Raw genomic sequence first — 27,831 nt, forward strand, 5'->3', positions numbered from 1 at the left:
TGTATTCTTAGTAGCTAGAGAGATCGTTTTATTTTTTGCTTTTTTAACTTTTTATTTTATATTGGAGTATAGTTGATTAACAATGTTGTGTTAGTTTCGGGTGTACAGCAAAGTGATTCAGCTATACATATATATATATCTATTCTTTTTCAAATTCTTTTCCCATTTAGATTGTTACATAATATTGAGCAGGTTCCCTGTGCTGTACAGTAGGTCCTTGTTGGTTATCCACTTTAAATACAGCAGTGTGTACATGTCAATCGCGAACTCCCTAACTATCCCTCCCCTCCCCTTGCCCCCCCCCCCACCCGGTAACCATAAGTTCGTTAGAGAGATCCTTTTAAAATGAATCTTTAGATAACATCACAACTCCTCAGTGGCTTTCCATCTCATTCCAAGTAGAAGCTGAAGTCTTCACAATGATCTATAAGACCCTACATGCTCTGGTGCCCTCCCCTTCTCAGTTCTCTCTATAGCTTCCTTGTTCTCTACTATCCCATTCCCACAAGGTTCCTGCTGCACTGGCTTCCCCACCGTACCTCAGTTACACCAGCCAGGCTCAGGACCTTTATTGGGCTGCTGGATATGTCTGTGCCTGGAATGTGTGTCCCACAGACTTCTACAAGGTTTGCTCTCTGACATCTTTCAGTCTTTGGTCAAATGTTCCTCTTTCCTCATCCACTTAGATTCCTGAGCCCTCTTCCCTGCTTTGTTATTCTCCACAGCCTTTCTTTTTTTGGCTGCATTGGGTCTTCATTGCTGCACGTGGGCTTTCTCTAGTTGCGGCGAGCAGGGGCTACTCTTTGTTGTGGTGTGTGGGCTTCTCATTGTGGTGGCTTCTCTTGTTGCAGAGCATGGGCTCTAGGTGCGCAGGCTTCAGTAGCTGCAGCACGTAGCTGCAGTAGGCAACTCAGTAGTTGTGTCGCACAGGCTTAGTAGCTCCGCAGCATGTGGGATCTTCCCAGACCAGGGCTCGAGCCCGTGTCCCCTGCATTGACAGGCGGATTCTTAACTACTGTGTCACAAGCAAAGTCCCTCTCCAGCCTTTATCACCATTGGATACACAGTTTACTTTTTTGTTTCTTTTCTGACTACTAAAATGTAAGCAAGCATGAAGGCAGGACATTGTCTAGTTTCTTCATTGCTATGTCTCTAGCTTTTAGAACAATGTCTGCTGTGTTGTATACAATAAATATTCATTAAGTTAATTAATCAGAGATTTAGAAAGCTACATGCTATTCTCCATGGACTGCCCCTTTTAACAGTGCCCATCATTGTAACTAAGTCAGAGACTTGCAAAATTCCGGATTCTAACTTTATTTATTTATTTTTAAATTTATTTATTTTATTATTTATTTATTTATTTAGGCTGTGTTGGGTCTTTTGTTGCTGTGCACGGGCTTTCTCTAGTTGCGGTGAGCAGGGGCCACTCTTCATTGCAGTGCACGGTCCTCTCATTGCGATGGCTTCTCTTGTTGCGGAGCACGGGCTCTAGGCACGTGGGCTTCAGCAGCTGTGGCACACGGGCTCTAGAGCACAGGCTCAGTAGTTGTGGCGCATGGGCTTAGCTGCTCCGCCGCATGTGGGATCCTCCCAGACCAGGGCTTGAACCCGTGTCCCCTGCATTGGCAGGCGGACTCCCAACCACTGCGCCACCAGGGAAGCCCGGGATTCTAACTTTATTGACGGTAAAGTAAAGATGGAAAGATTAAGCAATCTGATATTCTCACTGTATACTTTACTTCATACAGTTTTAAAAAATTATGTAAGACAGGGCACTTTATTCTAAAAAGTCAAATGATTTGCAGATTGAGCACCGATTCACAGAATAGGAAATGGCACGCCTCATATGCTTGTCACCTCAAAATTCAAACATTTTCCTAAAGGAAATGAACTTCTTAACATCATGAATTCTATGGAAGCAACTGAATTAAAATATGAAATCGTTTTCTTAAAGTTTTGATCTTTTCTTAAATTTTATATTTTTACAGTTACCTATATGAGAGATCTAAGATACAGGATAATATTGAAATAATTAAAAATTAGGCCATTTAAAAAATTTAGGCCCATTTCTTTAGAAAGGGATTAGTTATTTCCTACTTCTGTAGGAAATTACATTTGGGAAGGTAACTGAAATGTCCAATCAAACTAAATCATTTAAGCTCACTAGTAAAGGCCAGAGAGGTTTATAAATTTCCTTCTGTTCCAATTGCAGATTTAAGCCAATGGTAGCCTAAAGTCAATGCTGTACACATTTGAAGATCTGAAACGTAGGTAGAAAGTTCTAATGTTCCCTAGGACCAGGAAGATATTGTAAAGATGTGAAGTGAGTCTCATTAGAATACAAGACTGAGTAGGAAGACCTGTGGAGGATGAGGCATTAAAAAACCAATCTAAGGCCACTTTGTACAGTAGCCTGCCAGTTGCAACCTTAAAAATGCTTGCTGAATTGTTTCTAGGATAGATTTTTAATGGAATTGCTCTTCAAAAGATGTTCATACTCTGTTTTTAAAGTAGAAAGCAAATATGTCATTAAAGTTGTTTTAAACGTTTTCCCATTCTAAAAAAATACTTGGAAAGTCACATGTTTCAGGACTAGGATTTTGCAATATAGTCTAAAACCGAAAAATCCTGATCAAGTTAAAGATTCACCTGCTTCTCCCAGATGTTTTGCCTTACGGACTCCAACTTATCCTGACTTCTCTGTACTTTTATGGATTTTTTTCTCCTGTGAATTAAACTGTACTGCATTTCTTTGACGGGCTTACCTGTCCATATAAAATATGCAGATTTTTCTGGTTCCTATAAAAGATGTTATAGGTCTTCAATAAAGAATTAAGTTGTTCCCTAAAAAAACAATATTACATTCAGTTACAATCAGTCTTAGGCTTTTTAATGGTAGAAGGCAATAATGGTGCCTTCAGTTCAAAAAGATATGAGATAGGAAAAAATGGTTCAATGGAATCTTTACTATTCTGTCATTTTAATATAGGTCATTGAAAACTGAAGCCTTCTTAGGACATCAACAAATGTTGAAGGTGTTAATTCATAAATAAATCATCAAAGTAAAACAAATAAAATCTGGTCTTAGGTGGTTACTTTCCCTTAGTGAAGATGTGTGTTAATAATTTCAAAGTTGAATTTGATTTTTAAAAAGTCCGTCAAAATTTTCCATAATGAAGAAATGACTGGCTGCAAAGAGCTGTTTGAATTGAATTTATAATCTAAAGCAGTGGTTCTCAACCCATTTAAGTCACAGTATATTTTGAAACCCTGATGAAAGCTTTGCCTTCCCTAAGGGGGGTGGAGTGGGTTAATCCTATATATAAACACATAGTTTTGCATATACAATGTGTAATAGCTAATTTATGTGCTATTTTGAAAGACTTTCCTGATAAACAAGGAAGGAGTTATTTTCCACATGGTATAAGTATAGGTTCTTTTTATCTGACAGTAACAAACTGACATTTAAAAATATTCTTTGTTTAAAATTCTGGAGTAAAAGGAAACTCCCTGGCTGTCCAGTGGTTAGGACTCCAGGCTTTCATGGCCAAGGCCCCAGGTTTGATCGCTGTTCAGGGAACTAAGACCCACAAGCTCTGTAGTGCAGCCAAAAAAAAAAAAAAAAAAAAAAAAAAATTCTGGAGTATATACATCAAAATATTTCTAGTGGGTGGTAGGATTTGAGATGATTTTAAATTTTTTTCTACTGTCCTCTCTGTTGTCAAGTTCTTCCCGGGATTGTTGTTTTATAAAATTTTGAGTTAGTTTTATTTTGACTGTTAACAATTAAAATATTTTCATAAGAGAATAAATAAATAACCAAAGAATGGAAAATGACTGCAGACAAAGTGGTGAGGAGAGTGTTCTGTAGCAGGAGACAGCTGTAAAACAGATTTCGTTTCACATTCCTCTTTTGTTTTACAACATTTAATCAACCTAATTTAAGCACCTAGTATGTGCCTGACTTTATGCTTTCCACTGGAGATACAGCAACAGTTCAGGAATAGTTGTTGCTCCTAGGCATCTCACCCTCTGTGGCAGGTGGGCTCTGGCAATGGGAATGCTGGTTCCTGCCACACCTCCATCCTCCCCTTGTGCTACCACAGCTCAAGATGCTGCTGTCACTCACCCTGCTGGTCCAAGCTATCTTCTCTCACCTGCGTTATGGCAACAGTCTCCTAAAAGCCTCCCTGTGTTTGTTGTCTATTCTCAACAGCAGGAGTTATTTTAAAACAAACCTGATCACCTCTCTCCTTTGCTCAAAGCTCTTCAATATCTTCTCATCATTAGAATAAAAGCCAATATCCTTCCAATGACTTCAAAGGCCAGTTGTGATCTGATCCCTTTTACACCTTCCATCTCATTTCTACTTCTCTTTCCTTCACTCACTGAACTCTAGCTGCTGGCCTCCTTGATGTTCCTTGAGTACTCCAGGCACATTCTCACCCCAGGGCCTTTATACATGTTGTTCCCTCTGCCCAGAATGACCTCTCCCACGCCATCACACTGTTAGTGCATTCATTTTTTTTAGGTATTTACTCCAAAGTCACCTGCTCAAGGAGTCCTTCTTGACAACCAAATCTGAAAGTTTGCCTTCTCGCAACATTTGTATCCTGCTTTCCTCCTTACCTCTGCCCCTTGGTCACCATCTAACCTTGAATATATTTTATTTATTTATCTTATATTCTGTCTCCTTCACTAGACTGTAGCTCCAAGAGACTAGGCTTGCTTCCATGTTTCGTTCACACTATGTTTCATGTGCCTGGAAGAGAGCACGGCACATAGTAAGAACTCAACAAACACTGGTTGAATGAAATGATCAGAAGAAGTCTTATTCCTAAAATAAAACCAAACATATCAACAGGTGGAAAGCTTTTTTATATAAGTTGTTTTATGGGGGAGGCATCTCATGATATTAAACTTCCAGATATAGTAATTGCTAAAATCCCTTTGATCTTCAATACCTGTCTCCCTCCCATAAGAATACTTGGCTCCGTGAGGGCAGGAATTTTGGTCTATTTTATTCATTGCTGTCTTTCCAGTGCTTAGAGCAGAGCTTTGCTCATAGTGGGTACTTATTCAATAAGCATTTAATGAGTAATGAATGACAGAGTTCATGTATATTGATTTTTATGTTTGAGATCAGGTAAACATACTTTCCACTTGACTTTTCTCACTTGTAATTTTTAATGCGCACATTTCCAAGGATCAGTACACTCCACACAAACACCACATAAAAAAATTCTACAGAATTCCTCCATGCTATTTTTCCGTTTCCCAGCTGGCTTACTTTAGAATTTTAGTGTTGATGAATATTTCTGTTCTAAACATCACTGGGCACACAAGGGATTTTGTTTCATTGGAGTCATTGCTGTGGAATAGTTCCTTAAAATTAACATACTGGTAAAGAGCATGAACACTTTTATAGCTCTCATTATTGGGAGCCAGGGCAGCATACGGACATTTCCGGTTCACTTGGGATGCAACTCCTGATATGCTGAGCTGTGAGAGTTGTTATTAAAGTAAATGAATCTTTACATAACCTTATTCCCTCAGCTTCTGTTTCTGATAAAACTGCATGTTAAGGTACGGTACAAGTATCCTTCAAAGTATTTACCTCAGCACCATGTTTGATTAGAAAGATTATTCTCTGGGAACAAGCTACTTGGAAAATGTTTCTGTATCTGAAAAAACCTGACTAAGTCTTTCTGCACAGAAATAAGTCTCCAAATGACCCAGGGAGTCAGCGAACTGTGGTCCCAGGCCACCCGCTTTTGCAGATAAAGTTTTATTGGAATACAGCCACACTACTTTGTTTGCCTATTGTCTATAGCTGCTTTATTTCTATAACTGCAGAGTTGAGTAGTTGTGATACAAACCAAATGGCCTACAAAGCCTAAAATATTTATTATCTGACCCTTTACAGAGGTAGTTGGCCAACCTATAAACCATGTGTAACACAGGGTAACTAAATACCACAGAAATCTTCCATATTTTTCTCACCACAGGCAGGATCTTTCTGACTATCAGTGAAACTTTGAAGGATTTTGGCATGTGGAAGAAGAAAATAGTTCAGTAAAATAGTGTTGGGATAAAATTAGGTAAGTTAACGGTGTAATAAAGTGAGGAACTAGAAAAGAAAATCCGGAAGTCAGGTGAACAACTGCAGTAATGGTGTATGCATTCCAAATATTAAAACTTCATCACAATTTAATCGTATGCACTTTACCAGAGGAAATTTTGGAGATGATTAGTCTATGCACCTGTTGAAGCAATGGGTTAATACAACAGGAGGATAAAGTGTAGCCTGCAACATTCTAACTCGACTTGTTGGCATTAAGGGCACAAAGAGCTGAAGAAGTTATTGTCAAGTTGATTATCTCTTATCCGCTGACTGATTCAAATTTTGTCCTCTAACAGAAGACCTGTCCTAATGGTTTGCTGTGTGATCACAATAAAGAGGCCTCATCCGTACACTGAGGTGGGTGAGAGCTTGAGGGAATAGATGCTGCCTATTGTGCACTCTGGAGGGGAAGGATTAAGCAAGAAGGGTGTGAGAAGCTTCCCAGGCAAAGAAAATATTAACAAGGACATTCTAGATATTTCTGTAGTTTTTGTGGCAAAAGCTCAAAGAGTTGGGACTCTAAGAGTAGAACATGTAAAATGGGGAATGGTGAGTGATGAAGAAGAAGGCAGGAACCCTGTAAACCATTTGAAGAAGCTTAAAATTCACCCTGCAGGCAATGGGCACTTACTGGAGGTTGCAGGCAAGTGTAAGGTATGATGCTTCTAAGGGCCACTAGGGAGCTTATGGAAGATAGATTTCAGGACAAAACAACACGGAGGCAGCAAGATGAGTGGAACAATTGCAATGGTATTGGGGTAGAGAGCCAAGGCTATGTTCTGTGGGAAGGTGATCAAATGTCCCTCATGTACAGAAGAATCTAAAGTCTAGAAGAGACCTAAAATAAGTATAGGGATTATTTGGTTTAGGAGATCCAAAGGCCACCACTGAAGTGTTATCTAGGCAGTCCCTAGTCAGGAAAGGGAAGACTGATTTAATATACAGGGTGACTTGTCAGTGCTAATTATAATGTATTTTTTAGGATTTAACTTAAATGTTACCTATGGACCTCCCTATCTCATAAAAAGGAAAAAAATCATCTGTGTACTTTTCCCTCTCAGCTCCAAAGAGTCCCCCGCCAGCCTAGACCAGACAACTGTTCAGCTGCCCTAACAAAGCTATAAAATGGGTGATAAGGAATGAATTCCATATCCAGTCTTCTCAGTTTACAAATTTTTCTAGAAGCCACAGGGACACCCAAGAAGTCGGCATGGTACCAACAGCCTGTATATCAATACTTTACGTGTGATACATAAATTGATTTTTTAAGAAGAGCTTGGTTTTCTCGAACATGAAATACTGTATCATAATATATCCTAAGGATTTTTAAAAAACATTATCACATAATATATAACATGAATAGTGTTTTTATAAAACGAAGGAATAGCAAGCTTCCATGTAAACTGGACTTCTAACTAAACGAACACATAGAATCTTAAGCTTCGCTGGGACAGAAGCTGGCACTGTGCACTGACAGTACAGAGAGGGGACCCTGATAGATGCAGATGGACACCCAGAATTAGTCATTACAGCTCCTGGGTGAGTGCTAACCAGGGAAAGACTTAACATGGGGGGGCGACAGGTGTAGGGGAATGATGCCAGGGTTCCTGCTCCTTTCAAGGTTCCCTGTTCCTGTAAGGCTCCCAGCTCAGTTTTAATGAGTAAAAGTGGATCCAGAGTTGACTGTAAAATGCTTAGGTGTACTTTGCACTTTGTGGTCTGAATTGCATCTGCTCAGCAGATGGGAATTACCCACATTCTGACGTTTGTCATGAATAATGGGCTGAGCAAGAGAGGAGTTCCTTAATCTTATCACGCTATTTGGCTGGAAGAAACACTTTGTGTTTAATTTTATAAACTGTAATATGCATTGACATATTGGACAGCATGATGAATGGAAATGAGTTATGCCCTGCACCCATAGACAGAATGAGTGTCAAATTTTTGTTGTAATAAGAGTTCTCCCTCATTTTAGTAATGATTTACAGCATAATTCAGTGGCTATCTAATCCTTTTCCTGGAAACCAGAAAACCCCGTCTCATTCTTTACTAAGTGATTCTTAAAATTTGGACAAAGGCAAATCGGAAATACTGTTGTATGCTGTAGCCCAACGCAAGCTTCAGAGATTGCCACATGACACAAAATAAACTTCAGTGGAAAATACAGCCCAATGTAGTCACCAAAGGCAAATTTGGCCATGGCTGTGCTTCCTGAGTTTGTGTTATTTCTGCCTCTTGGAGACTTGCTGAAAAATGTTCAGGCTCCCAGCCAGGCAGCCACGGAACCAGATAGTGACAGCAGCACTAGAGACAGCATCCTGCTGTTTGTATTACCATGTTTAAGAGCAGGAACCTAAAACATTCGAAAGAGTCTTTTCAAAAAGATGAGAAATTGAGGCAGAATAAAAATGCTAGCTTGCTCTTTTATACAGTCACCCCTCCCAATTTTGTTCATAATGTTACATTTTAGCAATGAGATTAACTATTTAATGTCAGGTTCAAAAAACTGGATTTAAAACTTAACTCAGAGTTATTTTTACAAAAAATATATTAACATGTAAAGATAGCAAATTGATCATTTTCTGGGAATTACGGTTTTGATTTTTTATTTTATGTGTTGTAGTTCTGTATACTTTTCAAACTCTATATAGTAAGTGCATAATACAGTCATAATGTTTTCATAATTTTTCTTCCATAAACATGTAATATGAACTTCTGTATGTTTTTGGAAAGGGGAACCAGGAAATATGCGGACAAAAGAACGAGTAAAGCCTTATCATTAAGCTCTTTGCCAAGACAAACCATCATTCCATATTACTGATGTCTGCAAGCAGTAGCAGAATTCTCTTAACCCACGTTATCCTTCGTTACTGTCAACTTGAATCCTGGAATTAAAGTTGCAAACTCCTGCCGCCCCTCTTTCATAAGTGGCTGCGGCTCCATTTCTTTTTGTCTTTGGCCTCATCTCCTGGCTCAAACGATGAGGAAAGAAGACTGCTTTTCAACCTTTGCTTAGAGACGTTCTTCAGCTAGCAAAGTAGGTTATTCATTTCCATTGCAAATGAAGGGATTGGGTTCCCCAGTTTGAATACTGAGAAGCTGGGAAGGGAAGGGCTATCTCGATGGAAGCAAAAATGCAAAACCTAAAATGATCAGGGAGCCCTGAATTTGTTGAACTCTCCCGACGTCCTTCAAAGGGCTGCCGTTTTTGAAAAGGAAGGGTTTTCAACAGCTTTAGCAACTCTGCTCAAGTATCATTAATTATTGCTGGTGGTTAGGAGGATGGTGCCTGTGATTTGTTTATCTTTTTCTTCCAAGCAGTTCTATTCTAGACCCTAAGTCTCTGTCAGTGCTGACAATTGATAATAAAAAGGCCCTGGGAGTTTCCTGAAATCCATTAGTAATTAATCAGTAAGGTAATATAACTAGACTTGTCTCACCTCCCACCCTCTGGCTGCTTTTGGCCATTTTGTGACTTTTGTATTTTCCGAGGTATACATCTTTTTAAGATTACCCCTGTAAACAATGGCCCTGGAGCTATTAATGAATACATCTATCCACTTCTCTCAGGTCCTTAACACCTAGAACTCAGATAAAAGCAAAAGGATTAAAAATTAAGGTATAATTTCACAATATTAAAAAGAAATTTGAAGTGACTGTTGGCTAGTTGCTTGATAGAAAACAAAACCCCCCAAATGTTTTCTTGATTATGAAAACTCCACTGTTTAAGAGAGGAGCTGTAGCTACTCAGAACAATGTCACTAGATGTTGGTAAGACATGGAAGAGGGTCTAAAAAGGGAGAGGCAAAGAAGGATTGTATCATTTATTAAAATGCTCGTGCTTCTGAAGAAGACAGGAATGTGCTTTAGAACTGATTTTGAAGAGAATTCCTTTATAAGCGTAACTATCAGATTTTATATTTTAACACACTAGCTTGTTTTCTAACAACCTCAGATAAAGGAAGATACTTATCTACTCTCTTTCCCTCTAGGGTTTGGCTTCTGAAGATTTTTATGAAAAAGATTTTTTAAAAATTCACAGTCTATTATTCCAGTTGGCGGCTGCAATGAGCAGCTTCCGCATCAGACTTGGTTTCTGTTATCACATGCAGCTGACTTCCTAAGGGCAGCCCAAGGAGTTTGTGGACAGGGAAGAAAGAATGAGGGAAGTCTATGCTCTACAATCTCCTTTTCTGGCCTGAAACACAGAGAAGTATGGTCTCTGGCTCGCAGCCCTGACACTATTTGCAAATTAGTACTGATTTTTATATTCTATTCTAATCCAGAGTAGGGACTTGAAACTACCTCCACTTTGATGGAAGAGTCTGTTTCTTGTTGTAGCTGATGGTTTTGGAGAGAACAAAGAAATATTTAGTGCCCAAGAAAAAGCTGTTTGAAAACTACAGAATAATTATGTGCCCTGAATGTGTGGACAATATGAAACACAGTGGTAGATGTGCTATGTTACATAAATGGTTCTAAAACCCGACCTGAAGGGCTTGTTGAAACAGATCATGAGGGGCACCTCCAAAGTTTCTTATTGAGTTATGTCTGGTGTAGGTCCTGAGAATTTGCATTTTTAACGTGTTCCCAGATGATTCTGGTGCTGCTAGTCCAGAGACCACATTTTTTTTTTTTTTAATTCTCTGTGGTACGCGGGCCTCTCACTGCCGTGGCCTCTCCCGTTGCAGAGCACAGGCTCCGGACGCGCAGGCTCAGCGGCCTAGGCTCATGGGCCCAGCCGCTCCGCGACATGTGGGATCTTCCCGGACTGGGGCACGAACCCGCGTCCCCCGCACTGGCAGGCGGACTCTCAACCACTGCGCCACCAGGGAAGTCCCAGAGACCACACTTTTGAGATCTTTTAGATCTCAGGATGCTGAGAATCATGGTGATATTCTTCTTTTAGGGGAAGGGAAGTCTATCAACTGGCAGGTTGCAGGTTGAAACAGGCGGACATTCCAACTGAAACTAAAATAGTTACATATAACCAGCCTGCTAACACTTCTGCCCTTTGCTCCTCTGTTACTGAAGTAAGAGGCCAGAGAACACTGTCCTTGCAGACATTCTTTGGGAGGAGGTTTGTTCTAGTTTCCTATTGCTGCTGTAACAAATTACTACAAACCTAGTGGCTTTAAACAACATAAACATTATCTTACAGTTCTACAGGTCTCACTGGCTATAACCAAGGTATCAGCAAGGCTGTACTTCTGAAGGCTCTAGGGGAGAATACATTTCCTTGCTTTCTCCACTTTCCACAGTCTACCCACATTCTTTGGCCTCCGGCTCCCTTTTCCATCTTCAAAGCCAGCATTGGCTATACAATCCTTCCCACTCCATCACTCTGACATGGAATCTTTTCACATAGTTCTCCTACCCTCCCACATAAGGACCCTTATGATAACATTGGGCCCATCTGGATAATCTCCCAAATTTAAAGGATGCTAATGGATTAGCATCCTTAATTCCATCTGCAACCTTAATTCCCTTTTGTGACGTAATGTAAAATATTTACAGGTTCAGGGGATTAGGAAGTAGACATCTTTAGGAGGTCATTGTTCTATCACGGGATTCAAGGGTGACTCCTATCCAAATATTGTCTGAGTACTTGGGAGGCATCTTGTTAGAAATCAGAATCTGTATTTTAACCGAGATCCCCAGGAAATTTGCATGTATGTTAAAATGGAGAGAAGCCCTGATATAATCACCTTGCCACTAGGTATGAAACAGTATTTAAGGGTAACATATGTCAAGCCAAAATACTAAAGTCCTGATTTAGTTCCTTGATGCTAATACTCCCATACTCACTCATCATCAACAAAAGTTTATTGAGGGATTACTGTGTAATAGACAATGTAATAGATGCTGGGGAGACTGCAATATTTAAAACCAATGGGGCCCGTGCAGTGATGGGAGTTGCTTTCTGGAGGAAGAAGATAGAAAAAAAAAACAAAACAAAAGAGCAAATAAAGAAATATGTTGATTTTACATAGGGGTAAGTGCCATAATAACAATGAAACATCATCCTGTGATGCAGCAGATGAAAGAGGGCATTTTAGAGAACGTGATCAGGAGGCCTGAAATATTAAACCGACACCTGAATAATGGGAAGGAGCTATAGCCCTGTGCAGAGTCGAAGAAAGTGTCCTGAGCAAGAGATGCCGGTGCCACATCTTGTGTGCGGCACTAAGCTTGACATGTTTAAAGGAGAAAAACAAGGGAAGAATGGCTCAAGATGAGGTTCTAAAAGTTCTCCAGGCCAGATCGCATTGGACCTTAGAGAGACTTCTTATGGTAAGGAGTCTGCAATAGGAAGCTTTGGAGGGTTTAAGCAGGACGCCGTGACGACATTGTAAAGAGACGTTCTGGCTGCTCGGGGAGGATGGATTACGGGGACAGGGAATGGAAGCTGGCAGCCCAATTAGGAGGCAGTAATAGTTGTCCAGGCAAGAGATAGTGGTGGCTTGGACTAGATGGTGAGAAGTGGTTGTATATTGGAGGTGGAGTTGATGGGACTTGCTGTGGGGCTGGGTGTAGAAATGAGGAAATGAAACAATTACGTTGGTTTCTAGCTTCTGTTAGGATCTTGCTTCTCATTTTTACATGATTTAAACTTTTAGGTCTCTCTAATACATGCCCTATAGATTTTTTTTCTAAAGCCAGTTAAAAAGTAAACACAGATGTGTCACACAACACGCGTCATGATTGGAGCAGATGCAGGCTGATGGTAAAAGAACACGCTTTGTGTATGAACAGCTGGGAAATATTGTGCTGGTTGAGGATGATTACCTTGACATCACAGTCTGATGCCCCTTGTTCCCTTGAGATGGGGAAACTATTCTGTTAAGCCTTTCAGACTGATATGGCTTTCAGCCACTTGGACCATCCGGATTGTTACTAGAGTGTCTGAAACACAGCAGGTGGTCAGTGATCCTCGGAGTCATCTATGTGAGCGTGAACTACAGACAGGGCTTTCCTTACAGGGCTTTTATGGTGCTCTTCTGTAATGTCGCCATGACTTTGACCACCGATTCTCTTTACATTGGAAAAAATATATTAAGCGGCCTCCTTGTTTCTATTCTGGGCATCCTCCATCTACTCTTCACACTCTATCCAGAGTATGTAGAACATACATAAGCATATCATCTGCTTTGGTTAACATCCTTAAATGTCTCTCTACTGCTCTTGGTATAAAAACCCCAAATCCTTATCACAGCAGGTGAAGTCCTGCTTGGTCTCTCTTCCTCTTTAGCCTCTTTTACAGAAGTGCTTTTTTTTTTTTTTTTAAGAAGATGTTGGGGGTAGGAGTTTAGTAATTTATTTATTTATTTTTGCTGTGTTGGGTCTTCGTTTCTGTGCGAGGGCTTTGTCTAGTTGTGGCAAGTGGGGGCCACTCTTCATCGCGGTGTGCGGGCCTCTCACTATCGTGGCCTCTCTTGTTGCGGAGCACAGGCTCCGGACGCGCAGACTCAGCGGCCATGGCTCACGGGCCTAGTTGCTCTGCGGCATGTGGGATCCTCCCAGACCAGGGCTCAAACCCGTGTCCCCTGGATTGGCAGACAGATTCTCAACCACTGCACCACCAGAGAAGCCCCAGAGATGCTTTTTCCTGTGTCCTGCACCTCAACAATTCTGGGAACTTTCACTGGCTGGAACTCTGTGCTCCCTCTGGCCGTGAAGATGTCAGGCTGGCTCCCTGTGTCAGGAGTGCTCTCCTGCTGACTCTCTTAACCTTGTTAGCTTGCAACACCTTCAGATCTCTGGACTTCCCTGCTTAGGCTAGATCCTTTTTTTCTCGTAGAACTTGGTTCTTTTCCTTCTGAACACTGACCTCATTTTGTTACCAGGCTTTTAGAGCTGTGGTCTCACTGTGATTTCCAGAGCAGTAGCATCTGTACCACCTGGGAACTTACATGTGCAAGTGCTCACTCTACTCCAGAACTGCTGAATCAGAAACTCTGGGAATGGGGCCCAGCAATCTTTATTTTACCAAGCCCTCCAGAGATTCTGATAAAGGCTCAAGTTGGAGATTAGTGGCTTCAGACTCCAGCCTCCATGAGAGTAGGGCTCTTGTCTGTTTTGGCTCAAAATTGCTTCTAGTCAGCTTCTAGTCAGCGTCTGACTAATGGTGTGCTCTCAGCAATTGTTTGTTTAGGGAGTAAAATATAGGAAACTGAATGCTGAGCAACATTTAGAGGGGAAAGATCTTTTACCAGCATAGCTAACAGGACCAGAAATTCAAGTAAACTCTGTGTCATCTATTTCTGGAGTCTTTGAATTTTGACCTCATCAGACTTTCTATTGAAACATTTTCAGTGTGTATTGGGCAGACAGATGATCTTGTTGTTTTTTAATGGACTAAAGTGATAAAATAGGTAAATGTGGAGTAGATACATTTTATTGTGAATAGCAGTCATATTGGTATGCTCAATGACTGTTAACAATATATATTCATTGAAAAATATCTGACATAAAGCTTAATGACCCTTTTCACTAGTCTGGGGGTGATATTACTGACCTTTATGTAAAATTGTGATATCCAATTTCTCACAATAAAAATGAATTTTTACTAGGTCACCAGACATGAATAATGGGAATGTTTACATAAATTTAAAAGGAAAACTCCCACATAGAAAAAGATTCCTCATTTTTTTTTTTTTTTTTTTTAGCGATACGCGGGCCTCTCACTTTTGTGGTCTCTCCCGTTGCGGAGCACAGGCTCCGGACGCGCAGGCTCAGCGGCCATGGCTCACGGCCCCAGCCGCTCCGCGGCATGTGGGATCTTCCCGGACCGGGGCACGAACCCGCGTCCCCTGCATCGGCAGGCGGACTCTCAACCACTGCGCCACCAGGGAAGCCCAAGATTCCTCATTTTTAAAGGAGATGGTCCTACACATGTCTCAAACTTTTTGCCCTGGCTTATTTTAAAATCCTGACTCCTATCAAAATATGTCAGGGAGGACTCCGTTATCCTTTATTAAAGACAACAGTCCAAAGGTCTTCAGAAGAGTGTGGCCCTGTCTTTATACACCTACCTGCAGGGCATGCTGAGGCTTGCAGTGTTTGCGCCAGTTCCTTTGATCCAGAGAAGACCCAGGCCATGGGACCTGGGCAAACACTGCCCTCTGGTTCTGCCCGCCAGGTAGGACGCAGCCCCTGGAACACTGGCTCTTTGTGCTGAGTTTGTGCTCAGAGGTGCAGGTGGCTGCTTTCTTTGTTTCAGCAAAGGGTACTGGCCAACATGCTTGGCAAAAGGAACTGTTTGGAGTGATGCACTTTCTGCTCAAATTTATTACATCATGCTAATTAGAGTTAGTTAGTAAGGACAGGAATGCACATGGGCCTTGTGGCCACTGTTGGAAGAGCTGCAGCCTGCAAGGGTTTGTATTAGGTGCCTAAGTAGGAGAATAAAAAAATCTAACAAGTTCCGAGAGTGAAATCTGATCTACATTCTAGAACTGGATTTGAACTCTTTTTTCAAATTCAGGATTGGCATTTACTCACCCCTAAAATGCCCTGATTTTAGCCTAAGACCTGAAGTGAAAGCACTTTGAAAGCAACCATAGGGAACCACTTTTTTTTTTTTTTTTAAATACTCAGCTCACTTAGAATATTTACCACGTGAAGCAACAGAGCAGTGACAGCCCCAGGCAAGGAAAGAGCAACTGGAATCTTAATCATTTGAGCATGGAGTTAACTTATGCCAACACCCTTCACTCAGGGAAGTTTCTAAACTCAGAAAATTCTTATCCAGGAGTAAGACATAAATGTTATATTGCTTACTGTGCTATTAAATCAATACCTCTTATTTCATGGATCATATGTTTGCTGAAAGCAAAATTTTCATTAAGGAAGGTCTGTTTTCCTATTAATTTGCAGCATTTTCATGTATTTCTGTGCATGAAAATAAATATCGCTTAATAAGTTGGTGACTTCTGTCTTGCCAGAACAACGCTTGTCACAGAATGGGAGCTGAATAACTACTTAAGTGAATAAATGAAGAATGGAGGGCTTCCCTGGTGGCGCAGTGGTTGAGGGTCCGCCTGCCGATGCAGGGGACACGGGTTCGTGCCCCGGTCCGGGAAGATCCCACATGCCGCAGAGCGGCTGGGCCCGTGAGCCATGGCCGCTGAGCCTGCGCGTCCGGAGCCTGTGCTCCGCAACGGGAGAGGCCACAACAGTGAGAGGCCCCCGTACCGCAAAAAAAAAAAAAAAAAAAATTGAAGCTTAGAATGACAAAATGTGTAATACACAAAAGGTGTAATCCACAAACAACTGATAACTAGAATAACATATAATACAGGTGTACAGTTACCTGGTAATGAATGTCCTCTCATTGATGAAGATCCAAGAAGAGGACTGGTGAGCCATCATAGTCATTTTCTCCCCCTTTCTGAGATCATCTGAGGCTACCCTAAAACATTAGAATAATATTAATGATATGTTCCTGTGATGCATTCATAAATCAGTTTCTGCCTTAAACTGAAATTATTTGTTGTGTCCCTATTGTATAAAAATATTTTGGGGAGAATTTTTAAGTAGTGTTTTTTGTATGGGCATGAGGGTTGGGTTGGAGGGGCCGGGAGGAAAGAGAGTTTTTTTTTTACCATGTGCCTGCTCTGGATCCTACACTCTGAATGTCGGCCATTTGATGGATGTTAGCTCATTTACTCCTCAGACCATGCCAGCAAAGTAGGGGTGTTATTTCCATTTCACTTAGTAAGTAGTGGAACAAATAATTTGAAGCAAGGTCTGAATGTCTTTAGGGTTTCCTCTTATTTTTCTTTCCAGCATTGTTTTTGTAGCTTGAAAAGGGTTTGAGTTTCTATAAATTTGTCTGTTCTAAGATTCTTTTAAAAGATTTTTTTCCTATGCCAAAGGGAATTAATTTTGAGGATAAGTTCAGAGTTCTAACTACAACTCACTTTGAGTGGGTTTCTAAATGGCATCCTCTAAACCTGCTTTTCATGTTTATTCACAGGATAATTTGTTTTGGGAACAAGTAATACTGTGTTGTTTTTCCCGTCCCCTCCCACCCCCTCCCCCACCTCCATATAGCTTTAAGATGTTTAGGTGTTTTACTGCATTCTTATTACTCAATACATGCTTTTGAGAAAAATCTATTTTATTCTCTTTTGATATCAGTTTCCCATTTTAAACTGAAAATTATATTCTTCATATAATTTATGGAAAATAGTAGTAAAGGAAGAGGAACATATAATTTAATTTTGACCATCTAAAGAAAGAGGATAAAGAGGGCATATGAAGAAGTACTAGATGAGCCAGAAATACATAGCTTGACATATGGTTTTCCCCTTGGTAATCAATTCAAGAGACTGACAACTGTGTGATAGAGAAGGGGAGAGAGAAAGGCAGACAGGAATGGAGCAAGATTTCTAACAAAGGACAAAACAAACTGCAATGTTGGCCCATGATAAATGCTACTGATTTGCAAATTTATAAGTGAAATCCTGGACCAGAGATGTGCTGATAATCACTTCCCAGTTCACGGCTGTACTAGCCACGCTCCCAGTGATGCAGGGATCCAGTATGTCTGAATTTGGCATAACTCCCTTTATAAGGAGTCCTATTTCTGAATTTTTAGTATTTGATTTGGAATACATGCTAAGAATTTTCTTCATTTTTGCATTTATCCACAGTTCCGATACTACCAGGTTTTAGTGATTTAAAAGTTATCCTCGGGCTTCCCTGGTGGCGCAGTGGTTGAGAGTCTGCCTGCCGATGCAGGGGACACGGGTTTGTGCCCCAGTCTGGGAGGATCCCACATGCCGCGGAGTGGCTGGGCCCGTGAGCCATGGGCGCTGAGCCTGCATGTCCGGAGCCTGTGCTCCGCAATGGGGGAGGCCACAACAGTGAGAGGCCCGCGTACCACACACACACAAAAAAAGTTATCCTCCTGTTCCATCTATAAATGCACAGATGGGCTTAGGGTGTTTGAAGCTGCTGCTTCCTGGTACAGAGCTTACGCTTTATTGAGAAGTGTAAAAAGGAAAAAAGAGAAGGCCCATGAGGAATTCTGTCTAGTTGAAATAATGTTTCTGAAGCCTTCCTGATTTTATATTTTATAGTAAAATTTCTAGATATTTTTGAGAAAAAATTACATGTCTTCCTGTTATACCTGTAAATAAAATTTCCAAATTTTATTTGTAAAATAAAATTGACTTGTTAAAAAAATTCATTTAGTTTTAAACTTCTGTTTATATAGCAGCTCAGTGTTATTTTCTTTAAAAAGATATTAAATTCCCAAAGGCTTATGTGATCCAAAAAGAGGCATGTTGCAATCATTGAAATTTTGGGGGGCAACATGATAATACAAGCTAGCTAAAGTAGAGAAGAAATCCTAGGGCCATGTTTGGTGCTGTGCAGAAAAAAGGAACATGGACTGTGTAAACTGAAAAACTAGAGAAACTGTGGCCCAAGGCAAGGAAGGATCAGGCAGTTTAGTAAGTCTGTTTTTGGAGTATTTCTAGAAGAAATTCTCTCCTGTATGATTCTGTGCAAGGGAACATATTCCTTCTATTCCAGTAATTGAATTCAAACTGACTGAACCCTGTCCCATCTCACAAACACAGCCTGAAGTTACCAGGCAGCCAAAATCAAGCTCTGACTTGCAGGGTTGATTAAGTGTGATGTAACATCCTTCCAGTCTCCTTCAGGCTCTGGAAACTGTGGTCAGACATGAGTAATAACCTCCTTTATGTCTCCATATAAATGGCATTAGGGTGTGACCAGAGATTTTATATAATATTTTCTAGTCATTCCATTTTGCAGAAATAGAATATTTAATTATCATTGCTTCAAGCCTATAGAATCATAGGAGCTATAGCCAGGATAAAAAGTAGGCTAGAGAGAAAAGTTCCATTTTTTTTTAACACCTTTATTGGAGTATAATTGCCTTACAATGGTGTGTTAGTTTCTGCTTTATAACAAAATGAATCAGTTATACATATACATATGTCCCCATATCTCTTCCCTCTTGAATCTCCCTCCCTCCCACCCTCCCTATCCCACCCCTCTAGGTGGTCACAAAGCACCGAGCTGATCTCCCTGTGCTATGCGGCTGCTTCCCACTAGCTATCTACCTTATGTTTGGTAGTGTACATATGTCCATGCCACCCTCTCACTTTGTCACAGCTTACCCTTCCCCCTCCCCATATCCTCAAGTCCATTCTCTAGTAGGTCTGTGTCTTTATTCCCGTCTTGCCCCTAAGTTCTTCATGACCTTTTTTTTTTCTTAGATTCCATATATATGTGTTAGCATTCAGTATTTGTTTTTCTCTTTCTGACTTACTTCATTCTGTATGACAGACTCTAGGTCCATCCACCTCACTACAAATAACTCAATTTTTTTTTATTTTTTAAAAAAAGGGGAGGAATTTCCTCCTTTTCCTTCTGAAGCAGGTCATTTTGATTTTGGTTGGGGTAAGCTGTGTGAAAGACATTCTATGTTTTCTTTCTTCAGGAGAATACCAGCAAAAAAAAAAAAAAAAGAAAGAAAGAAAGAAAAAAGATAAAAGCTATCCTCACGAAATCCTGATGCATAGTTTTTCCTTATAGTGAGCTCTGAGCACATCTCAACAGGCATAATGTAATATTCAAGCTGTAATAGTCAAGCTGAATGCTTGACTAGTTTCCCTTTATGCTTTTACCATTTTGATCATCACATCATCTTGTTCACAAACCTTGGGATCTCGTTCTTAGCAAATATAGCCCAAGTGTTTTAACCTGACATTCAGGCTTTCTGCAGTTTCACCCAAACCTACATTTCCCAACTCAAAATTGAAGCTTTCTTTAATACCAGGCCTTCTAGTCTAGTGGAATTACGTGTCATCAAGTCTCTTCTCACTATTTCCCTTTCCCTCATCATTGCAGGTTCTAGTATCTGCTCAAGTGGGATCGTATCAATCTCCCCATGACCTGTTCTACACTGCTGTGATGCCACTTTCTGCTGTCCATTGGTATTGTCATGATTGATTTATACCTTATCTAATTTTCTACTCATATCCTCTTGCTCAAAGAGTGGTGCTCCTCTAGTTGGGAATGTCATCCTCTTTGATAGCACATCATTGGAAGGGGGTTTTGTGGAGGACTCATGACAGAAGAGACGGAAGCTTAGCCAACCAGGCAAATTAACTGTATAGGTCAGAAGCTACAAGGGCATTTTAGGCTCCCTTGAGACAGAGACACAGCAAACTCCAAGAGCCCAACAAATCCCAATTACTCAGTCACAAGATTTGGTCTGGGCTGTTTGGTTATGTAGCCTTTGCTCTTGCTTCTAAAACCTGAGTTTTGCCCCTAGACTTTGTCATTCTAATCATCCTCAAAAAGAGTTACTGATGCTCCCTAGTGAGGTCCCCCCCCCCCCCCCCCCCCACTGCAGGGTGGTCACCTTGCTACCCAAACATAACCTTCTCCCTCCTGGATCCAAATTATTTACCATCTATTCTTTACTTCTATACTTTTATTTCTCCTGTACCTCTCCTTCCACATTCCAGCACCCTATATCTTGCCAAGTGGTTCATTTTCTCTCCTCATTTTCTCTGCCTCTTAGCAGCAATTGACAGAGTTGGTCGTCCCCTCCTTCTGATACACTTTTTTTGGAGACTTTTGAGACAAAACAGCAATCACACAACCTTACTTTATTTCCTTGCTCTCACAGGTCTCAACTTTTTAGCCTTCTCTACTGCTTCTTCCTTTATATAAAATGCTGGCTAGTTCTAATAGTCTGTCCTCAGCCATCCTCTTTTCTCTAACTATACTTTCTTCCAGTTAATCTAATCCAGTTCCATCCCAGCCTCTCTGCTGAGCTCCAGACTCATGTCACTACCTACTTTATCTCTACTTGGATGTCTATCAGGCATCTCAGTGTCAACATGGCCAAACCACAATCACTGACTTTCTCCCATGCTCCAGAATTTCCTCCTCCACAATTCTTTCCAGTCTACCCAACTGGGCACCAAAACTGAAACTCAGTCTTATTTTCTCCTCTTTCATCATAACTAGATTCCAATCTGAAAGTAAGTCCTATTGGTACCTCCAATAGGTAACTCCAAAGCTTCTGTTTCCACTGCTACCACTCTGAGCCAACCCACCACCATCTTTCTCTTGGCTTATTGCATCAGCCTCCTGACTGGTTTCCCTGCACCCACATCGTGACCCATATTCCATTCTCCACATGGTATCCAGGATGATAATTTCAAAGAGCAAATTAGATCTTGTCATTTCATGATTAAAACATTGCAAAGACTTCCAAGAATGAACTAGAATAAAATATAACCTCCTTATGATGACCCCCAAGATCCTGTCAATCTGTTCAGTATTCATTCCCTTCATTATTTCCCTTATTGATTACATTTCATCTATCAATATATTGGCCTTTTTTCTGGTTTTCAGTCACTCCCTAAGCTCATTCCTGCCTCAGGGATTTGAACTTGCTGCTCCTCCTACTTGGAGCACCTTACCTCAGACCTTCACGTGGCTGCCTGTTTCCCATCATGCGGATCTCAGTCCCTGAGTCTCTCCTCTCAGAGGCTTTCCCTAAGCAAGTCTCAGCCAGTCATTATCGCATTATTTTCATCTAGGTACACATCAGTATCTGAAAGGATCTTATTTATTTACATTGCCTGTATTCCCCAACTACAACATGAACTGTTTAGGTTGTGGGCTTTTTTGTTTGTTTGTTTGTTTACCTGGGTACATCCAGTTCTTAGAATTTTGGCTAGAACATGGAAGGGATTTAATTAATATTTGTTGAGTGACTGACTAAATGTCAAATTGTAGCTGTGACCCAAAGGACTAACTACTATTAATAAAACTTTTCTTGACCTCATAGTTAATATGATATTTTAGCTGGGACTAGAAGTCGGGGATATTTTGAACTGAAGAAGCACAAAGTGCAAATTGACAGTGATGGGCTGAAGAATCATGGCAGTGGCTTTCTGATTGGATCCATTCTATTTGTGCTCATAAAAACAATTAGCTAATGTATCATTAAAGATAGCAAAAATCGCTATGTAATTATATTGTCAAACTCATGACCTATGCTGAAGCAAATCATAGCTAGCTTCAGAAGATGTGATTAAACAATTTTAAAAGCCCTGGGACTTCCCTGGTGGCTAAGAATCCGCCCGCCAATGCAGGGGACATGGGTTCGAGTCCTGGTCCGGGAAGATCCCACATGCCATGGAGTAACTAAGCCCATGCACCACAACTACTGAGCCTGTGCTCTAGAGCCCGTGAGCCACAACTACTGAGCCCACGTGTCACAACTACTGAAGTCTGAGCACCTAGAGCCCGTGCTCTGAAAAAAGAGATGCCACCGTAATGAGAGGCCTGCGCACCGCAGCAAAGAGTAGCCCCTGTTCACCAAAACTAGAGAAAGCCTGTGCACAGCAAGGAATACCCAGTGCAGCCAAAAATTAATTAATTAATTAAAAAGAAAACAATTTCAAAAGCCCTTACATTATTCTCTGACCCTAGAAATAAGGACAGTTGAATGGAAATTATGAAAGAAAAATGAAAATAGGATAAAATTTTTCTTCATAAGCAGTATATGCTAATTGAATAGGAGATAATATTGACCGTGTCTGAATCCAAAAGCTGGCTAAGCAAAATATTCAAACAATTGAAATACCTGAAAGGTAAAAATGTGATTTAGTAAAAGTCCCATTTTATTATTAATTGCTGAAGTGAGAAATCGATCTATGAATTCCAATAGTTTCCCTTTTCCATTCCCATTAACCATGATTCACTGCAGATTAAAATCTGGTAATGCCTTGGTGAATATCCTCTAAATTATAAAGACTTGGTAAATTTATGAGTCTGAGCTAGTTACCTCAAAAGGCTTAAGAGGAGGATAACCAGAGGTTGTGATTAGCAGAAAGATTTATTAACAAAAGAAAAATTACAGGTCTAGAAGCCTAAGGGTCTTACTTTGAATGTTCACAATTATTTTGGTAGAACAGAACAAACTATGACTTGAGGAGGAAGGTAGTTGTTAAAAATCTATATACTTTACTGGGAGGGATAATCATACAGGGCTCTTCCATCCTGGGGCCAGAGCTTATTACTTAGATTGTATATGAAATAAGATCACTTATTTAATGTTTGGCTATTTATTTTTTAATTATGTCCAGACAGAGTAGAGCTCAAGAGATATGGAATTAAATAGGCAAGTAATTAAATCCTGGAGAAATAAACAGTCCTAGAAGTGCTAGGCAGGTCTAAGCTCAAACAGACCTTGGAGGCTCAACAGGGAAGAGAGAAGACCAGGAAGATAGAATCAGTCTGAGCAGGCAGCAGGGTTCAGGAACCTGAGAAAGCAGAATAAGTCAGCACCAGTATCTGGGCAACGCTGAGAACAGAGAGCATCTGAGAGCATCAGTGGTTCACCTCTTCCTGCTCGGCATCCTGCCTAGATGTGGGCTTGCCTGGACTGGCCAGAATGAGGCCAGAGGATGGGAGGTGAAGCCCAGTTAACTCAAAAAGGCCGGTCATTTAAAGTACCTTCCTTGGTCCAAGCATGGATTAATTAAATGGTTGCTTGTTTAAAAGTGGGAAACTTGGCTCACTCTTTTGTATATCAACAAATATTTCATGAGCTCCCTCTCTGTGCTGTTGCTGTGCTAGCCAGGAAGTGTAGCCTGCATCTGTATCTGCAGCTCCTGATTCCTGAGGCCCCTGTGTGCAGGAAGTGTCAAAGTGGTCATGATTTTACAATGAACCAAAAAAAAAATACATGTGCTAATTTCCTTGGGTCCTCCAGCCAAAGAGAATTTCTCCTGCCTTTGAACTTTGATAGCAAAATATCTGCAGCTTTCTAATTACTTACTACTTTCTCTCCCTAATCATATTTTATTTTACCTGATTTCCTCTAGAACAGGATGATTGCTCATTTCATTTTTGTATCTCCTAGAGTGAATGTATATATGCAAGTATGTAGAGAAGACATATATAAAATTATGAATATCTGTATATTCAAGATGTGGAGAGATGTACAAAAATATTAACAGTAAAATTGAGATCTATGAAATTGAGTGATAATTATTTTCTTTTTGATTTCATATGTACTTTCTAAGTCATATACAAGGAACATATCTTAATAACACACACCATAAAAATTCCAAAAAAAGAAAAAAGAGCAGAGAGTATAACATTAGAATAGCGAGTGTGTATTTCAATTACGAATTAAGATTAACGGCTGTATGCATGGTGGGTTTTGTTTTAATTATTATTTTGGCCTGAAGAAGCAATGGAAAGTTACAAATATGTATTTACCTCTAAAATACAGCTGTTTTCTCTAAGCTCTGACGTGGAACCTTGTAGTAGAGAAGAGTAGACCCGTATACAATTACATCACTTCAAGGAAACAAGACAAAACATCTATAATTCTAATCGTTATTCAATTCTTAGAAAACAGGAAAAGAGTCAAGAAAAGTGTGGTTTCTGGGAAATAATTGGTTCCATATTTTTTCTAAAGAATGTGTGTCATTTGCAGAGATGGTAAAAGTTGAGCGTTGGACTATAATCACTATCACTTTATTAAGTGATACTGATTGCAGTTAGGGAATGTTTGAGATACAAACAAAAATGTATTACAGTGCTTGAATTTAAGACAGGATAAACAGGATGAATATCAAACAACCAGGCTTCTATGCGAGTATACCATCACAGTCAGTCCAGTGGAATCTAATTTGAAATGCCAAACTTTTAGTATGCTATTGTATATTTACATGGCGCTAATGGCCTGTGCTCCATTCTCCCCAGAGTGCCCTCAGGGAGGTGAGAAAAGCAGGAGCACTAGGAGAAGCGAGCTAGTTGGAAGCCATTCAGGACTCAAGGCATCTTGCCACCGCTCAGTCTGGGAAGGAGCTACTCCATCTGCCGATGGCTTCTTCTGGAATTGCTTCTATGGCACAGCTCAAGAGTCTATGCTTCATCTGGGTTTCCAAGAGGAAATTCTAAGGTTGACTTCACAGGGGCCATGGCTCAATTTTTCCTGTTCATCTGTTGGCTGCAAAAGAATCAGCCCTCCTCTTGAGCTCCATTTCCTAGACTCTGGGATAATGATGGCGATGTCCTTCAACCATCTCAGCTACTAAGATAACACCCTCATCCCTTAAGAGAGAGACACCTTCATGTTCAACTACTGAAAGCAGTAGTATTGGTTTGTTCGGTACTTGAGACGATGTTATGAAATGATGAAATCACTCTACTTGATAGCTTTAAAAGACTGATTTTTTTCCAACAGATCCAATCCTCTCTAACCCTAGACTTCAGTGAAAAGAGAGAACATTCAAAAGAAGTTCTTTCTCAGAGGTTGTATTTTCAATTGACCTTTACTTGACTATTTTTAAAAATCTAAACTTTTATATGAAGCCCATGTATCTCTAACAACCCTAAATTCCCTGTCTGCATTGTAACCGAAGAATCTGTACAAGTAAATTGACTATTAGCACTAGATTTCTATTTTGATGAAAGGTATAGGATGCATCTTACTTTAGGAAGTTAAAACAAGTATCAATTATGAAACCTTGAATTACATGTTAAAAAGACATATTACATATATGTTATACTATTTTAAATGTAACCAGAAAACTTAATATTTTCTTAATCACTGCTGGTTACTTCTATCTCTTCTGATTGACCAAAACATTTAATAGTTTATCACAAAATCTTATAAGCATTAGAAATAGTAGAAAAACATTTGTATACTAAAATAGACTTTAGGAAGATTTATAACTGGTTATGTGGTTAAATAAATAAATCTCAAATTATTCTCAAATATGGTTAATGGATTTATCTCAGTTGGGGCTACTGTTTGCTATTTAGATATATGCCTATTAAGGAATACAAAAATCAAATATTGATAACTTGTTTAAATTCTAACAATATTTATTCAGCATAAAGGCATATTTCCTCTTTGAAAACTATTTAGTAAACACTGGTACTATAATTTATTCTAAATAGATTGGATTATTTTATAAGTTTTTAGTTAAACTACACTAAACTGATTCAAGCCCCGGAGGACAATATAATAGTACAGTTCAGTTTACTTGGCTTTAGAATTCTATCTCCAATCCTCCAGTCACTATCCCATTATAAGGGTGGGTGGGAGGGGGAATTGGATGAAGGTAGTCAAAAGGTAAAACTTCCAATTATAAGATAAATAAGTACCAGGGATGTAATGTACAAAATGATATATATATAATTAACACTGCTGTATGTTGTATATGAAAGTTGTTAAAAAGTAAATCCTAAGAATTTTCATCACAAGTAAAAATTTGTTTTTCTATTTCTTTAATTTTGTATCTATGTGAGATGATGAATGTTCACTAAACTTATTGTAGTAATCATTTTATGATGCATGTAAGTCAAATCATTGCACTGTACACCTTAAACTCATACAGTGCTGTATGTCAATTATATCTCAATAAAACTGGAAGAAAAAAAGTTCCTTCTATCTCTAAAAACAAAAAGCCACCGCGAAACAAAAAAAAAACTCGAACAAACAAAATGAAAACACAGTACATACATTGCAGATTTTCAACTCTGCAATTTGAATACATTAAAACAATGATAATATTAAGCTAGGATCAATTGCAAAGCATTTAACTGTTTTATATTAATAAAAAGATAAAATGTCATAATTGGAAATACTTTGCTAGTCACACCTACTAAGTTTATTCCTTCCTCAGAGTCATCCACATTAATAAAACCATCAGCAACATTAACCAAAATGCCCTTTAAAGAACCATAAAGTAAGTTCACTTCCCTATAATTTAAGTGGTAAAGACCAGCAGAACACAGGTATCATTCATTTATGTTTCTTGTCCGTAAACACAAATAAAAGTCCATATCACTTTAATACAAACAATACAATATGTGCTACAATGTAAGAACATGGACTATATGGTCTAATTTTATCAAAGTTATTCAGGGGCAGTCTCATAAATAAAACTCAAAATTGATGGGTTCTACAACAGGGGGTTGAGTGTTTCTCTCCTATTATGAAATCATTGTTTCTTGTTAGAAATAACATATTCATATAAGTGAGATTTCCCCAAAGTAAAAATGATTGAGTAGCAAAAAGTTTGAATTTGCCACCACATACTCTATTGGAAAAGTGGCAAGAAGCCAGATAATTTCATTGCTACTCAGAGGAATGAGTAGCTTTGCCCACTTGCCATCTGCTTACGTGTCCTGGACCCACTCACTGGAAACCAGTTCAACGCGGTACCCCCATACTGTCTGGTCTCACTAGTTCACTCACCCTCCTTGACATGGACCCTTTGGCAGAGCTGCAAATTTCTTAATGCTAATTGGAGGCACTATGTATAGCTATTTATAGAAGGCTTGCTAAGTGTTTAATTCCCATCAAAGTCCTATTGGCAGATACTGTTATGACGCTTACTTTATAGATGGCAAACAGAAGCTTGGCTAGGTTAAGTAACTTGCTATGGGACAAACCAGTAAGTGGCAAAGCCAAGATTTGAACCTATAGCTCTCTTGCTTCAGAATTGGACCCTTAACTCATGGACTCTCATTTAATTATGATTATCCTTTCATTGTTTGGGGCAGTCTTAAATTATATCAGAAATCCTTTTCAATTTTGTGTGTGTGTGTGTGTGTGTGTGTGAGAGAGAGAGAGAGAGAGAGAGAGAGAGAGAGAGAGAGAGAGAGAG

The 27,831-nt window shown here is 39.7% G+C and overlaps 1 protein-coding gene across 3 annotated transcripts in view; it reads right to left on the reverse strand.

Annotated features, from left to right (window-relative positions):
• RASSF6 (Ras association domain family member 6) overlaps positions 1-27,831 on the reverse strand; it is a 58,257-nt gene that overhangs the window by 29,663 nt on the left and 763 nt on the right. For 2 of the 3 annotated variants that reach the window (XM_027087590.1, XM_027087588.1), the window contains exons 2-3: positions 16,443-16,541; positions 2,769-2,847 (exon numbers count right to left, since the gene is read on the reverse strand). In XM_027087590.1, coding sequence (XP_026943391.1) covers positions 2,769-2,847; positions 16,443-16,507 — 144 coding nt within the window. In that variant the 5' untranslated portion in view covers positions 16,508-16,541. Of the gene's footprint in view, positions 1-2,768; positions 2,848-16,442; positions 16,544-27,831 lie in introns of those variants that run through there. The other variant, XM_027087589.1, reaches the window with a different exon arrangement.

This window comes from Aethalodelphis obliquidens, unplaced genomic scaffold (genome assembly GCF_003676395.1).
Source record: "Aethalodelphis obliquidens isolate GAN/ISIS:26980383/991018 unplaced genomic scaffold, ASM367639v1 scaffold59, whole genome shotgun sequence".
Lineage (NCBI taxonomy): Eukaryota > Metazoa > Chordata > Mammalia > Artiodactyla > Delphinidae > Aethalodelphis > Aethalodelphis obliquidens.